This window comes from Amphiprion ocellaris, chromosome 2 (genome assembly GCF_022539595.1).
Source record: "Amphiprion ocellaris isolate individual 3 ecotype Okinawa chromosome 2, ASM2253959v1, whole genome shotgun sequence".
Lineage (NCBI taxonomy): Eukaryota > Metazoa > Chordata > Actinopteri > Pomacentridae > Amphiprion > Amphiprion ocellaris.
This window is the reverse complement of record NC_072767.1, coordinates 12,767,780-12,784,110: the sequence shown is the minus strand read 5'-3', so window position 1 is coordinate 12,784,110 and position 16,331 is coordinate 12,767,780. Positions and strand designations below refer to the sequence as shown.

Genomic DNA, 16,331 nt, shown 5'->3' with positions numbered 1-16,331 from the left:
AACAAACTCAGTTCCAACTTTAATGTGGTTTGACATTTGAGGAATGTGATGTTTATATGTTAAATTTGTCACGTTTAAACTGTAAAAAAAGAGGAGAATCAGGGCCAGGAGACATTTTCAAGGAATTATATTAAAATGACATGAGAAACATAGGTATGACTGAAATATTTTCTGCCCTTGTAGCTCCGATCCTCCTGCTGCTTTTTTTTTTATTAAACAGAAACTCCAACTGCTGTGCCACAAGCATTACAACAAAACTTATGTCATCAGTAAAGATGGAGATCAATAATAGCTCAGCTCAGAGAAACAGAATTATTTATTACAGCTAAAAAGTACTGAAACCCACCGACCAATCACATGGTTTGGCACAATAAAAGCACAGAGACGTCACACTCACTGTGGACCAATCAACAGGTTCCACCAGTGACGTCGGCTGTGGTCGTGGTGGCAGGAGGGGCTCAGATTGTCTCTGATTCATGATGAAGGCACTTACCCAAAATGCTTTGCCAGTCTACAAAGTGCAGGGGGAGGCACGCTGCCCACACACACGGACAGATATGTTTTTTTACAAAAAGGTAAAAGAAAAAAAAAAAGGCGGGGCAGGGCTTTTCGAGTTCATCAGTTCTCAGTGTGCCCCCCTCCCCCTGTCTCAGTCTGTCCTGTAGTGACTGGAGCTGGGGGGTAAGAAGTCACCTGCAGCTGCAGACCGAGTATCATTGGTCCCAGGTATGAAGAAGGAGGAGCTTCTACATGGCGGCCGTGTCAATCTGAACATACAACTGTCGAACTCCTGCCTGTGGAGAGATGACATGAGCAGTAAATACGATTGAAACAATATTCTTACTATAACAGGCACCCAAATGGTGCATTTAGCATAACAGAAGCAGCAGCGCCCCTCAGCCGTAGAGGTCAAGAGTTCACTTTTTTCTCTTCTTTAGTCACCCATCCATACCTGCGTGAAGATGTTGTGTGTCTGGCTGAGAATCCAGCGGGTGTCAGCATCGGGGGCAACCAGCAGCTTTAATGTTCCAATGTAGACATCAGTACACAGAGTCCAGAAGTGAGGCTCCTGCAGGTTGTACACTCCCTGCAGCTGCTGCACCTGAATGCAAAGCACACCAGAAATAAGATGGATTTTGGGCAGGTTTTGTGGGGTGCAGTTTATGAGTACTATTACAATGTTTTTTTCAGTTTCATCAAGTACTATACTAACAATATATCCATAGTTACTACTACTACTACTACTGTACTTTCCAGACTATAAGTCGCTACTTTTTTCACAGGCTTTGAACCCTGCGGCTTATACAACTATGCGGCTAATGTATAGATTTTTACGGGCGAGCTTCATGCCGTCAATAGACTTAGCCTCGTCACATCAGACCAATGAAATTATCGAACAGGTCACAGTGAACCAATGAAACTGTTCGAATTAAATCAAACGCACCCACACTATTCTTCAGATCGGTCATTTTGCGTCATTTCATGCACACACCCTCATCATGAAAAACACGAAGAAATGCATATGATGCTGCTTTTAAGTTAAAGGCAATTGATCTGCTTGTCAAAGAAGGAAATGGAGCTGCTGCGCACAAGCTTGGCATCAATGAATCGATGGTGAGATGGAGTCGGCAGCGTGAACTGACTCAGTGCGTGTTACTGCCATGTTACAGGCACTGTTCGGAAAAAAAAGCATTCATTTAATTAAAAGTTTAAAAAATATTTCTGTGTAAATATCTCATGTTACAACGTGGACACTTGTGGCTTATAGACAGGTGCGGCTTATATGTGTACAAAATCTTTTCTCTTTTTAAATTTAGTGGGGGTGCAGCTTATTTTCGGGTGCACTCAATAGTCCGGAAATTATGGTACTACAATATGACTACCCGTACAATATGTGCTCAGTTACTCCAATATGTTTTTTGTTAAGGCTGGGACTTCGCCTTAATTTTGATTAATTGATTACAGAAAAATAACGCGTTAAAAAAATAACTCATTTAATCACACCTTTCTCAGTTTCCTAATTTCTGGCACACTGGTAACACTGATGCACACTCCAGTCCAGTGGGTGGAGTCTGTTTTCCAGCAGAAGATCCATAGGATGCACTGAGTGATGTCAGCGCATAAGAAAGTTTGGTGAAGAGTGAAGGAAGACACGACTGAATTGAGCTTGTTGAGCGGAAAGTCTTCTTTTAAAAATCTTCCTGATGGCAACTTGGATAACAGTGTTGCTGTGTGCAAATTGTGCAACAGAAAGTGTTCTTATCACCGCAGCACTTCAAGCCGACGGTATCACCTCAATGTAAAACATGTTGCTGCTAGCACCAGAGCTAACGTTAGCTACGACAGTCCTGGTACCAGCAAATGGTGTAGCCATCCCCTAACAGACCACTATTCAAGACACTGAAAGTGCTTGAGTTTACAAAAAGTCTTAAAATGTTGAATATAATTGCAGATAAATAGAAATGAAACAAACATTTTTGTTGTTTCAGTTCACGTATATGTCTATTCATCCATTCAGTCGTAAACCAAAATCTTTATGAATTGAAAAACTATGCTTTTTGTGTCGAATAGTGCTATTTGCTAAAAAAACCAAAAAAAACCAAAAAGCAATCAATCGCGATTAAATAATTATAAAGTTCTAATTAATTAGATTTTTTTAAAAAGTGTCCCACCACTTGTTTTTCATACTAATACAATAGCTCTGGCTACTTTTAGTAGTATTACACAACAACATGTCTTCACTTACTACCACAAGTATTACTAGTGTATTGAGTGTGTGAGCTTTGTGAATGGATGGGGCTGATGGTTGGGGTGGTCAGCACTCACCCTCTGGTAGCACTCTGGTAGGGCCTGGTCAAGTGAAGGTGGAGTCCTCTGCATCAGGATCCCAATGGACTCCTTCAGTAGCGGCACCACGCTGATGGACACAAGTCAAAGGTCACATGTGGCTCTCTCCTAACCCTACTATTACAGTATTTCCACACAATCTGGTAAATTATACCCATTACACATACTCCAGATAATAGTAGTATTACTTTTCCTACTACGACAGATGTGACTACTGCTACAGTCCCAACAACTTTTAGAAACACGACAAATACAACAACCTACGAGATATAATGCTTCCACTGTTCTGTGGTCTGTAGACTAATGTACAAATACTACTACAAATACAACTACTACAGTCTAGTGCACAGTAACAATCAAGCTGCTCTTGTTTCAGAATTGTATAATACTTGAGCAGTTCTTCTACAATCACCTGATTTTTTTTTACTGGAATTTTGTCTGAGCTGTACGATGAAGTGCAGTTCAGATGCTTGTGAAGAACCAGTTAGATCTGACAAGTCAGAATTTTTAAACCTGAGTTTGGTGTGAGTTTGACTCTAAGTTCAGATCAGATGACGAATATATAGAATTCCTCCTGTAAATGCTCTGAGTTGTGTACTCCAGCTCAGACTGATGTGAGGAATGTGTAGACTTTTAGCAGGAGTTCATGGTGACTCTAACTTTCCAGCAGCAGTAACCTGATACCTGTGGTAGAGTGGAGGCCTCTCAGCTGACCACAGCTCCACTCTGCTGACTATTTAAATCTACAGCTGTGTGCACTTCCAGCCTATCAGACCACATCAGCAGACATCAACTCCATTCATCACTGGGATTTCTGGGAAATCTGACCACCGCATTTACGTCCAGAGGATCAGTGAGCTTAGACTGGACTCCAGAACTTTTTTCAGGTCCATACCAGTGGTCTGGCATGTAGGAGCACATTAACTACTAATTGTGCATTCTTTACATTAGTGGAAACCATTTTCCAAAGTGTCTATCGGGTCTTAGATGGACTTATTTTCTTCCTTCCAGTCACGCACTGGTTTCAGGTCATATTTCTGTAGAACTGAAACCTGAGAAATAATCAGTCTGCTTACTTATGTTTGGGTTAAGTTTTAGTTTAGTGGAGCGCTTACACTGTTAGAAAAAAAAGTGGAGATGATGAAAAGTTCCAGAAATAATTAAAGTTCTCTTTGGCCATTGAAGAAGTTGTATTGGTCATTTAAGGGGTTCCAGGATTTTAGAACGTTTCAGGGGTAAGTTTTGATGTAGGAGGTTGTGATGGCCATTGAATAGGTCATATGCTCAGAGGGTCATTAAAGAGGTTGTAGGGAACCTTGAAGGGGTTGTAATGGCCACTGAAAATGTTTTAGATTCTTCTGTCACATTTTCATTCCCAAATAAGAGGTTTCAAGGTCCTGGTCACTGAGTGGGTTACACTGTTATACTGATCCTGTAGTTCAAAAGGCCATTGAAGAGCCTCTACTTCAATATCTTCCATTAGCCACTGATCAACAGTCTAAACACCGATGGGAGGTTTAAAACTGCAGATGAAAGCAGCAGTGAGGCCAGTTTTATATCAGAACAATAGAATGCAAACTGGAAATGACCTCACTCTAGTGTGGCGGATGCCTACAAGAAAAAGACAGACAGAGAGACAAAGTAGCATTACAGTAAATGATCTATTAATATCACCTGACTCCAATCAGAAGGGCAATCAGCATGGAGCAGATGGGATCAGCGATCATCAGCTCGTATTTCTGCATCAGCAGGGCGGAGATGATCACACCGATACTGCCCAGAGTGTCGGCGATGATGTGCAGAAGGACACCTGAACAAACACATATAACACACTTGTATGAAATTTTATTAGTACAGCACCTTTTAATGCCAGTTAGAGCAGTTTCAAGGGCTTTAGTTAGTTTAGTTCAAGCAATCACAGCAGAACAATTTGAGAGAAATGCATGTGAAAAAACAATAGTGGCAAAGTTAAATAATTTGAATGAATTTGAAGACATTATATTTACATTAATCTAAAAATAGTTTTTATTTTTTAATATATGAATCATTTAATTATTAAAAAATAATGGATGAAAATCTGATCAATAGATGGTACAAACTGTATACTGTATTTAGAGTGATGGAATGTAACTAAGTTTTGAGGTACTTGTACTTCACATGTGTATTTTAGTTTTGTGCTACTTAATACTTCTATTCCTTTGCAGTAAAGAGGTAAATATTGTATTTGTTCTTCACTACGTTTATCCTACAAATTCAGTTACAGCTTCAGATTACTATTGAAACGTTTGCCAACTCCAGTGCTGAAGCTAGAGGTTGAGGTCCTCTTGTAGATCAGAGAAACTCAGACCCTCATATGGATCCTGATGCTGCTGTAATAATCAAACTCAGAGCCAATAGTTTTAAACAGCTACAAGAAACAAACTTCAGATCCTCTTAATGTGTGCAGAAAAAGACTCAGTTACACTGGTTATTGGTGAGCGTCTTTAATCTTCAAGCTGTTGATGTCGGTATTCATCGCAGTAAAGTTATATCATTATGCACATTTCATTTAGTTCCATAATAGATTTGAAATTGTTGGGCAAAGTATGACAAAGATGTGCTGTGATTTTGGTGTATGAAGTGTCTTTGCAATGTTTTTGGAGAAATATCGATGCTGAAATGTGGAGAAATCCTTCCGTAAAACACTTCACCCAACTCAAAGTACCACTGCTTGTGCACGTTTATCCGATAATGTGACGGCTCAGTTCACACTGGAAGGTAACTTCTAGAACTGCAAGGTTTCTTAAAACCCACCACATGTGAGGGTAAATGGTTTTCAGTGGATGGATAGTGTCAATTAGTCAGTCCATTCTGTAGAACGTAATGGTCTGGCTGCACCACACTATCATTCTGCTATAGGGGAAAAGCCTCTGGCTTGTTTGCATTTCTCTAAACCAACCACAGAGCAAAGCAGAGTAGCACCTTAGGTGTTCCCTCAAAACAGCGACAGCCAAAATTGCTATGGTGGAATATTTGCATGCAGGGAGACTAGCACTGTGAAAATGGATAATCCACCACTACTACTGCCGTCTTACTGCACAATCCAAATCCTCAGCAAAACTTTCATTTCTTTTCATTCTCAGTGTGGTACTTTGCTGCCTGCATCCCACCACAAAGAAAACAGTAACAAACAGATAGCATAAATGGGGGAGAATGTCAGTTGAGATAATCAGCCAATAATTAGGGGCAAAATAGGGTCAAAGAAAATAGTAACACAGTACAATATAATGTAACTACAATTATATAGTTGAAGGAGCAGAGAGTGCCAACTGGAATGATCAGCCATCAGCAGGCTTATATCTGCAGCCTGCATCTGGTGAGTTAGACCAGTGGTTTGATAACAGGCTGTGTGGTGTTGTGTGGACGCCTCCCAGTGGTTCAGTACAGTGTAGTGCAGAGCAGAGACCACAGAGCTGGAAATTCGGTAGGCTTGATTTGATTTGATTTGATTTAGTTTGGAGGTCAGATTTCAGTATCTGGAACACTGTCCAGGTGAACAGGAGCTTTAGTCCCCGATACAGTGGCCTGGGTTCCATTCCAGCTCACGGCCCTTTGCTGCAGGTCTTCACCCCCCATTCTTCTCCCTACTTTCCTGTCTGCCTCTACTAAACCTGTCTAACAAAGTCAACAAAAGGCCAAAAAATAACTTTAAAAAAGAAAACAGCTAACCTCTCTAAGACTTTTCTATTCTATGTTGATATACAGCAGAGCTCCAAAGAACTGTGTTTACATTGTCTGTTCATTTATTAAAGCATGTCATATCATAATTTGAAGAATTCAATATGACATCTTCAAATATCTAGTTTTGTCTGAGACGCAGAGATTCATGTTACTGAGACATCTGACAGAAAGAGAAACAGTGCCCCCTGCCATTTGTAGCAGAGAATAGGAAGGACTGTTTTGTTCTTTGTTTTTTTTTGCTCGAAGAATGATGGAAATTAAATATCTAATAAATTAATTAAGAACCAGAGAGGTTGATTATTTTTCTCTTGATCAGCTAACTAATAAATGATCTGATTTACAAAATAGAGTTGACCTTTCACCTGGCAGTATGAAGAAGAAACTCAGACCAGTTTCACATTTTAAGCTGAAATCATTCAATTTCCTGTCATTCCAAACACTTTAATATTTGGTCCTTTATCATTATGTTACACTGCTAAATATGTGTTTTAATGTACACACATAAATATGAAGTATCTTTTGTTAGCAATGTGGTTTTGTTGTTTTACTATTGTTTGATCAATTGTATTTGTTATATTTTTAATTGAAAATGATCTATTAGGAAACTAAAAAAAATGGAAAAATACAATCAACACACTGGAAAAAAAAGTGTGTATGTGTGATGTTGTGAATGATGTGGTTCATTGTGGTGATCATGTGAGTGCGCTTCTTACCCTGCAGGATCTGTTTACTGGCGCCTTTTCCTGGTGTATGCAGCTGCTCATCTGAAGGAAAAACACAACAGAGAAAATTCAGCTTGAAGAACAATAATGAATGTTCTGTCCCCTGAGCAAACTACTCCTTGAAAGCATGTTTGTAGCTTGGATTGTTCTTTCATCACTACGTTGCCTGAAGCCCAAGGTTTTTCCTGCATAGAGGGATTCTTGGTTTCAAACGCACAAACAAAAAATAAAATCAAAAATTATGTCATGTATAATAGGCCGCAAACTGTAAAAACAGACAAGGACAAAGATAGCCACAGTCAATGCAAAATGCAGTTTATAAATGGTGATTTTATTTAATAAGGGAAAAAAATCTATTCAAAGCTACCTAGCCCTGTGTGAAAAAGTAATTGCCCCCCTAAACCTTTGTATTGTGGTGAAAAATTAGAGCAAGAAAATGCGCAGAAACTGCTTGGAGTTCAGAGGATTGATAAACTCAGAGATCTGATTTACAGCAGACATCAGATTGCTGGTCTGAATTGTGTTTGTGGTGTCCACATATAGGTATACTTTGTGTCAGACTCTTACCATGACAGTGTGGTTCCTCATGGCTGTGTCCATGTCCACCATGACTGTGTTCGTGTCCGTGTCCATGACCATCATGACTGTGTCCATGCCCTCCATGACTGTGCCGATCAGCATGTTTGTTCTGGTGGTCATGTCCTCCGTGGCTGTGGCCATGATTCAGGCTCCCGTTAAACAGAGAGTGACTGTGTCCATGACCTGAGGATAGAGAGGGAGGTTAGAGAACAGAGGCACTGCATAGCTGCAAGAAGGTCCTGAGGAGATTCAGCTTCTACTGACTGGTAAAGCTCTACGGGGTTGCAGTAAACCTGTAAAATTTTCTACTGGTGCAACGAGGTTCTAAAATTCTGTACTGAGGGTCTACTGATTTGCAGTGATATCTAATTGATCTGCAGTAAGGTAATATTGAGTTCCAGTGTGGTTCTTTAGAGCTGTGTTGAGGTTTCAGAAAACCTATGAGGCTCGGCCGCTGTGACTCAAGTTAGAGTTGGTTGTCAACTAACTGATGAATGAAACTGAATTGGTGAACATGAAACACTCACCAACATTATTTTAAAGAAGCGTTTTTAGTACAACTAAGAAAGAAAAGTGCCATATAAGTGCATCAAAGAGGGTACTTCGAAAAGTTCTTGGTCTGATCTGGAAACAAGGTACATAACTCCCATTTGGGCACATAACTATATACTACAAAGGCTTATATCACTATCCACCAAAACTTAAATGTTTAAAGCAATCAAAGACAAAAAGAGAGGAAGCCTTCGTGCTAGCTGCTGTTGCTGCAGGACAATGTGTCCGTCCACACAGCACAGATGGTAGAAGCAGCCAAATGCAGCTTTAAAAATGTTGCCTTATGAAGCTAATTCACCTGGCCTGACAACAGCTGACTTTTGTTTCCTAAAGTTTGCCATTTTCAGATTTGAGAAACATCTGGAGGCTCAAGAAGTGTAGCATATTTTAGTAGAGCTGCAATGAGACTCTAAAGGTGTCAAGTGCTTCTACACAACTGTAGGTTCGATAAAGATGCAGTGAAGTTCTATTGATCTGCAATGATTAAGTGAGGTTCTACACAGCTAGAGTAAGGTTGTACAGATGGTCAAATACAGTTCTGTTACACAGCACTGGGGTTTCAGAAAGGTGCAGGGATGCTCCAGATGTTCAGTGGTTGTGGATGTTCTGCAGGTATTACCTCCCTCTCCATGTGAGTGTCCATGTCCTCCGTGCTGGAACACAAAGATCCCGACCAGGTTCACCAGCAGACCGGCCACAGAGACCGGAAGCAGCCGCTCATGGTGGACATCAGGAGGCTCCAGAGCTCTCTGGCAGACAGACAGTCAGGTTTAGTCTGCTGTAGTTTCTCCTTCCGGAACAATCAACCAATGCTAGCAGGTGTCCTTTCTTGTGGACAAAGTTTTAAAAGTGCTCAGCAATGGATCAAAAACACTTTTTTCCAGGGTTTATTCTGAAGGGAGTGTTTCTCCTTTGACTTGGTTCTGTTGTTAAGGTTGCTTAATGGATGTACTAAAAAAGCTGAAACAGCACTTCCACGTCACCTCACTGCTAGTTTGTTCCAGTGGCCATTAGTGTTTTAGCTACAAAACAATCCTCTATAGTTGAAAAAGTAATTTTCAACCAACCTGTGTAATCCAATTTTATGGTTTCTATTCAGATTTTTTAATGCATCTAGGTGTTATTTCTAAAACCCCAATGCACATGTGCACTGGGTCATACAATGCAGAAGCAAACAAGAAGCTTGGGTCATGTGCCAAGTATGAATTTCCATTTAAGTGAACAGGCACCATCTCATCACCACACCAAGTTCTCTTTAATACATCCATGAGATGCTTATGGTACCACAGAGGAGATCTTGACTACACTCCCTTGCAGACATATGCACCAAGAGCTGCATAGACCTCGAACAGGTAGTTGATATTATTATGGTAAATTCTAACCTGCTGGGAGACTTTGTTCCATACATGCGCAGTAGGTTGACAGCTATGTTTTCCACACATGCACTATACTGTCCTTGTCATCATGGTGACTACACCACAATGGCAATAGTGTGCAAAAGTTGGGCTGCACATGGAGTGGTCCGTGCAGACTCTTGGGAAACTTTATGAGACCACAAAATTTATTACGCAACTCTAGTAGTCCTTCACATACTTGCAAATGAAGACAGTATAACATTGGCCTTACAGGTTAAAGCCAGGGAATACAATTCTGTGTGCAGTAAACTCCATAGATTACATAAAAGACAGTAACCCCACCGCAGCCTTACTCTGCACTTAAACATTAGTTAAACTTAGGTGAAAAGGAAGCTGTCTGTGTGCTACCTCAACTCCTTCAGAGAAGATGAAGAAAGCAGTGAAGATGAGGAAGAGTCCATTGACAAAGCCTGCCAGGACTTCTGCTCTCACATAGCTGCGACAGAGAAGACACAGAACACTCAAACACACTCACTTGGAGTCAGACATGATTAACAGAACCCAGTGACAGTGGATCATCTTACCCGTAGGAGAAGCTGTCGTTGGATCTCCACCTGGAGATGACGGAAGCTGCCAGACCTGCTAGCAGGGCAGTGCAGTCAAAGAACATGTGGAAGGAGTCTGAGATCAGACCTAAACTGAACACAGGACACACATCACACATGAAGAGACGAGTCAAGGAACCGGATCCATGCAGGCGTACTTGGATTCACATAGTAATGGGAAATGTTTTTTGGCTGCAGCAGACAAAATATATAGGGATGCACAGTAATTATCGGCCCGGTAAATTATCAGCCGATATGAGGCGAAATGACATCATTTTTTTAATCGATCTGATTAATTGATTTAATCCAATAAATTGAACTGATAATGTAGTAGGTTTAGCAAAATTATTTGTTGGCGTGTTGCGCGTTTAAATGGGTCATGTCGCGCTCCTGATGTCATCTGCTGCAAGCCAAGCATGCATACCTGACTGACCTGAGCAGATAGATACATGTATTTCATATTTGAATATTTGACTTATAAACTACACCTGCCTCATCCTCTTGCAGTATAGGTTGTATTTCTTTGTTATGCATAAAATGCTAGAAGATAAATTTAGTTATTTGCAGATAAACCAGTCATAGTTCTGTTATACCCTTTTCTTGAGGGATGCAATTTTTGTTGTAGTTGCAATTTGATGTCGGTGCATGTGATACACTGAGTTCATTTTCATTTCTGAAAAGTGTAATAGCCTGTGCAAAAAAAAAAAATCACAGGAGATTTTATTTTGATTTAGTTTTTGATTGAGAAAATGCACTGTTTGTTATTTATTTCAACTGCTTGTGATATTTTTACAAAAAATAAATTAATGTTTGAAGAGCCTGTACCATTGTTTACTGTTACAGTTAGGCCAGAACTACTAAAATATTATTTTTTTTCATCACTGCATCTTGGATGTTTTTATGCTCCTGGGTGCACAAACTTCTAATTATCTGAAGATTATATTAAATATAAAAATATGAAATTATCGGTTATCGGTATCTGTATCGGCAATGAGAAGCAGTTAATTATCGGTTATCGGTATCGGTTAAAGTTTTTCATATCGTGCATCCCTAAAAATATATATTTCATCCAGCTGGTAGAAGAGTCTTTGAGGATTCTGGAAACACCTTTAGAACAACAGGACATCTTTTTGAGGACAATCAGGCATTTATCATTTGATGCCTGTTAATATGAGTTGAGAATACAGGACAGGCAAACTGTTTTCAGTCAAAGGCATGAGCTCCTGTGATGATTAGTCTGTAAGTAACACTGCTGCTGGCACTGCAGCATCATGTGACAGTAAAAACAAGTCATGTGATGAGGAGTTATGTGGGAGTGAAACAGAAAAGGAGGTATACCAAGACAAATGAGAGGCCTCTGTCTGCACTCAGCTGAAAGTCTAGAAAATATTGGAGGGGGGATTTCCATGAAATATCACTATTTTAAGTTTAGTTTAGGTTGATTGTTAAATTAATCAAAACATACACTACCAGGCAGTAGTTTGGACACACCTTCTCATTCAATGCTTTTTATTTATTTGTATTATTTACTAAAATGTAGATTGATACAGGAGATTAATGCTTATGTTATGTTTACAGCATAATTCCATATGTATTCTTTTATAGTTTTGATGTCTTCAGTATTAATCTGTAATGTATAAAATAATTAAATAAAAACCATTGAATGAGAAGGTGTGTCCAAACTTTTGGATGGTAGTGTACATTATTAGTTCAAGGGCCGTCTGAAAATGCATAGTATGACAACTGATTGATTTTGATGAATAGTGTTATTTTGGAGATCTTTTTTTAAAAACATAACATGCCTCTTCAAACCCACTGATAGGTTTAGGTGCCGGTTCCAAAAGATCTCTGCATCCAACAGACTCCATTCAAAAAGCTTCAGCTTCTGTCCTGAGATAGTAAGTCAATAAATCTGTACCAACATGTCATTATCATGTGATTAGTTAAATTCACACCTCTTGATCAGTGTGCTGGTGGTCATTTTGTTGTTACGTGTTGGTGGAATTGGCAAAACATTTAGTTGCTGTTTTGTAGCTTGTTTTAATCAATTTCCCATAATTCTGGCTTCTTCTTCATGTATTTTGACCAACAGACTCTTGGGGGATTCTGATCTGCAGTTTTCATGTTGATATTGATTTCTAGTTTTAATGCACCTTAGATGCAGTTTAAATGTTTGGAAGAATGTGCACAATGCACTTTGGCCATTAGCTATCATAGCAACGATGTTGTACAAGTCAGCTATGTCCTCCAATCAGGTTTCAAGTGTCACTCCTCAAACTCCACTGTCTCTTCCACATTTGGAGGGTTGTAATTCCAACCACATAGGCTTCATAGCAAAGTGATAGGTCTCTTTATTTTCATGACTATTTACATTGTAGATTCTCACTGATGGCATCAAAACTCTGAATGAACACATATGGAATTATGTAGTAAACAAAAAGTATGAAATCATTCAAAACATGTTTTATATTTTATATTCTTTGCTTTGATTACTGCTTTGCACAATCTTGGCATTCTCTCCATGAGATTCATGAGGTAATCACCTGAACTCTTACCCCACCACCCACCACCCTGCCCCCCTGCTCTCAAACAGTGATTCACTGATGGACAATTATCATTTTAATGTGCAATAACCATGTCATACCAAACACTTTACTTGAATCAGACACTTTAAAGCAGACGTTGCACCTCATTGCACTATCACACTTATTTAAATACTTGTTTCTAGTTACTTGTATAAATATATTTAATACTTGTTTTATACAGCTGTTCGTTGTTTGTTATACTATGCTGTTTTTGGTTTTTTGAAAGCGCCATGAAAGTTTCATTGCAGATATGCAATGACAATAAACATCCTTGAATCCTTGAAATGGTTTTCACTTCACAGGTGTGCCTTGTCAACGTTAATTTGTAGAATTTCTTGCTTTTTTTTACTGGGGTTGGGACCATCAGTTGTGTTGTGCAGAAGACAGCCCTGTTAACAGCCCAATTTGACAACTGTTAGAATCCATATTATGGCAAGAACCAATCAGCTAAGTAAAGAGAAATGACAATCCATCATAACAATAATAATAATGGACTAGATTTATATAGCGCTTTTCAAGGCACTCAAAGCGCTTCACAATGAATCCATTATTCATTCGCTCACACATTCTCACTCTGGTGGTGGCAAACTACATTTGTAGCCACAGCTGCCCTGGGGCAGACTGACGGAAGTGTGGCTGCCAATTCGCGCCTACGGCCCCTTCGACCACCACCAACATTCATACACCAGTGTGAGTGGCCGTACTGGAGGCAAGGTGGGTAAAGTCTCTTGCCCAAGGACATAACAGCACATGACAAGGACTGAGCGGGAATCGAACCGCCGACCCTTCGATCATTGGACGACCCACTCTACCACCTACCACCATTACTTTAAGAACTGAAGGTCAGTCAGTCCAGAAAATTGCAAAAACTTTGAATGTACCCCAAGTGCAGTCACAAAAACCATCAAGCGCTACGATGAAACTGGCTCACATGAGGACCGCCCCAGGAAAGGAAGACCAAGAGTCACCTCTGTTGCTGAGGATAAGTTCATCTGAGTCACCAGAATCAGAAATGGAAGGTTAACAGCACCTCAGGTTAGAGCCCAGATAAATGCCACACAGAGGTCTAGTAGCAGACGCATCTTAATGGGAACTCCTTTTAGACTGTTGGAAAACCATTTCAGGTGACTCTCTCATGAAGCTCATGGAGAAAATGCCAAGAGTGTGCAAAGCAGTAATCAAAGATTTTGAAGAATCTAAATTATAAAACACGTTTTGGCTTATTTCACACTTTTTTGTTTACTACATAATTCCATATGTGTTCTTTCAGAGTTTTGATGCCTTCAGTGCGAATCTACAATGTAAATAGTCATGAAAATAAAGAAAAACCATTAAAAGAGAAGGTGTGTCCAAACTTTTGACTGGTAGTGTAGTTCAAGGTATGAAGACAAGTATGTCGCATAAACCAATGTCTGATATGACAACATTTAAAGCGTTACCCAATCTACATAAAATATATATATATTTCAATAACAATATCTAAAAGGGGCTAAACACAAACTTACAAATTATACTCAGATGTGTTGTTTCATTGCTGACAGAGGAAAGGCTAGGTTTATAACTGATTTGTATGTTGTAGGTTAAAGTCTAGCTGCATGCTGTTGTGGGAAAGAAGTGATTGATATACCAACAACTACATGCCCACCTACACCGGCTGGCCACAACAATTAGCTGCCTGTCAGCAATTTTAATGTTGACGCTGATTGGTGCAAATGCATTTGGGTCGAAGAATAAAATTAACCCCTTGATACCGATCATCGCAAATTCGCAACATACAACTTTCATTCAGACTGCAGCCGAGACAGTGTATCCATTTCCCCAATGCCGGTTTGTGCATATTCAATACGTACCTCGGAACCTTTTGCAAGCACTGGTTTCTCATAGGACCGGTCCGAGTATGACCTAATTATTATATATCTGTGACTATTATTATATATCTGTTCTATGTGTCATAGACAAATTAATCTCTACTTAATTTAGCATCAGCTGTAAAGCAAAAACACAAATAATTTTTTTAAATATAATTGTAAATAAATTCAGGCATCAAGGAGTTAAAGATAACAAAAACGGCAGCTCTGGCTTTATAGGTTGTGAATGTGTTGACAGGAAGACATTAGTTCCAGAAATTTTGGAATAATTTGAGTCTGAAAAAGCTGATTGACAGCTTAGCTGATTGAACTGCCATTACATTCCTTTGGAACAGATTATTACTTAAATACATTACTTTTTGTGTTTTGCCAGCACTTTGTTTAATAAAACAACAATTGTAAACGTGTGCAATGATTAAATGTAGTGATAAAAAGGTAATCATTCACATTCCTGACCTTCCCCCTTGTCTTTCTTTACTGTTATTTTTTTTTACAGGATTAATTTTTTAGTGTGTGTCTTATTTTTTTTAGACATATGATGAAAACATTATTAAAAAGAAGCTAGTTTGACCTGTGAGTAAATCTCAAGTCATATGCAGTTTGTAGCTCCCGGCTAACAGGAGCTTCTGCTTTCAGTTTAAGGATGACGGACTCACTAACACACTGAGCTCCTCCATTGCTAACACATACGTGGCACATCCTGAACACACATACACACTGATACTAGCGTTGTGTTAGCGTACCTGTTACTCCAGATACCGTACATCAACTCCACAAAAGCGAAGGACAGGTTGAGACAGAGGAAGAAAAACAGATTCCTGGACGTTTTATCAGCGAGAATGGACCTGAAAAACAGACAACAGTTAGAAAATCTGGAGTATAGACCATAACAGCAGCCAGAAGTCCGAGGAGAACCCCGCTCATTAACTCCCCACGGCCACCGATCAGTCAAAAACACACGTAAAAGCCGGACAGGCGGATAAAACTTCGATGAATGTGGACAGAGCTCACAGGGAGCAGATTTGTTCAGAGCAGCCGGTTAGCATCGGGCTAGCAGCTTATCGTTCCAGTCAGCTGGACCACAGTTAGCTCAGTTAGCCGCCGCTAGCCGTCAGCAGCAGTGAGAAGCGGTGAGTTTACCTGAACCATCCTGAGAGCTTCACCAGCAGATTAAACTTGGCCGGTTTGTACTCGTCGTCTTTAATGGATAAAGGTAACATGTTCACACCTGGCTCTCACTCACTGAGACTGAGCTGCGGATGATCACTGCCAGCTTCCGCTCTGGACATATTTCACAATAAAGGCGCTACGCACGCACCCTGGGGTTACTCAAACACTGTTAGTTCATAGGCCAGACCAGATATTGGTACCATCTCAGGTGACCAAACCGAAGTGGCACTAAAATGTACATTGGGTTAATACAAGTACATTAATTCCGTCCTGTCTTGTCGTATGTCCATTAAACGAGTGATAACACATATTAAGCTGTGAGTCTGCA

At 39.8% G+C, this 16,331-nt stretch overlaps 1 protein-coding gene across 2 annotated transcripts; it reads right to left on the bottom strand.

Moving 5' to 3' along the window:
• Window positions 1–110: 110 nt before the first annotated feature.
• On the bottom strand, window positions 111–16,131 carry slc30a7 (solute carrier family 30 member 7). Of its 2 annotated transcripts, none has more exons than XM_023293004.3 (11): window positions 15,974–16,131; window positions 15,577–15,678; window positions 10,360–10,473; window positions 10,184–10,271; window positions 9,040–9,169; window positions 7,857–8,051; window positions 7,281–7,331; window positions 4,522–4,657; window positions 2,827–2,917; window positions 953–1,102; window positions 111–794 (listed from the first exon to the last, which is right to left on the bottom strand). In XM_023293004.3, the coding sequence occupies exons 1-11, from the start codon at window positions 16,051–16,053 to the stop codon at window positions 747–749; spliced, it is 1,185 nt and encodes a 394-aa protein (XP_023148772.2). In that variant the 5' UTR covers window positions 16,054–16,131; the 3' UTR covers window positions 111–746. The 2 variants fall into 2 exon arrangements, with proteins under 2 accessions (XP_023148772.2, XP_035814420.2); XM_035958527.2 differs by having other exon boundaries at window positions 10,360–10,468; window positions 15,974–15,992.
• Window positions 16,132–16,331: the final 200 nt, after the last annotated feature.

Excerpts from the sequence above, each read along its gene's own strand:
- slc30a7 (XM_023293004.3), bottom strand. The coding sequence starts at position 16,053 with ATGTTACCTTTATCCATTAAAGACGACGAGTACAAACCGGCCAAGTTT. Across the intron at positions 15,679-15,973 it reads AAGCTCTCAGGATGGTTCAG|GTCCATTCTCGCTGATAAAA; the intron begins GTAAACTCACCG and ends TCTGTTTTTCAG. Across the intron at positions 10,272-10,359 it reads AACGACAGCTTCTCCTACGG|CTATGTGAGAGCAGAAGTCC; the intron begins GTAAGATGATCC and ends TCTCTGTCGCAG.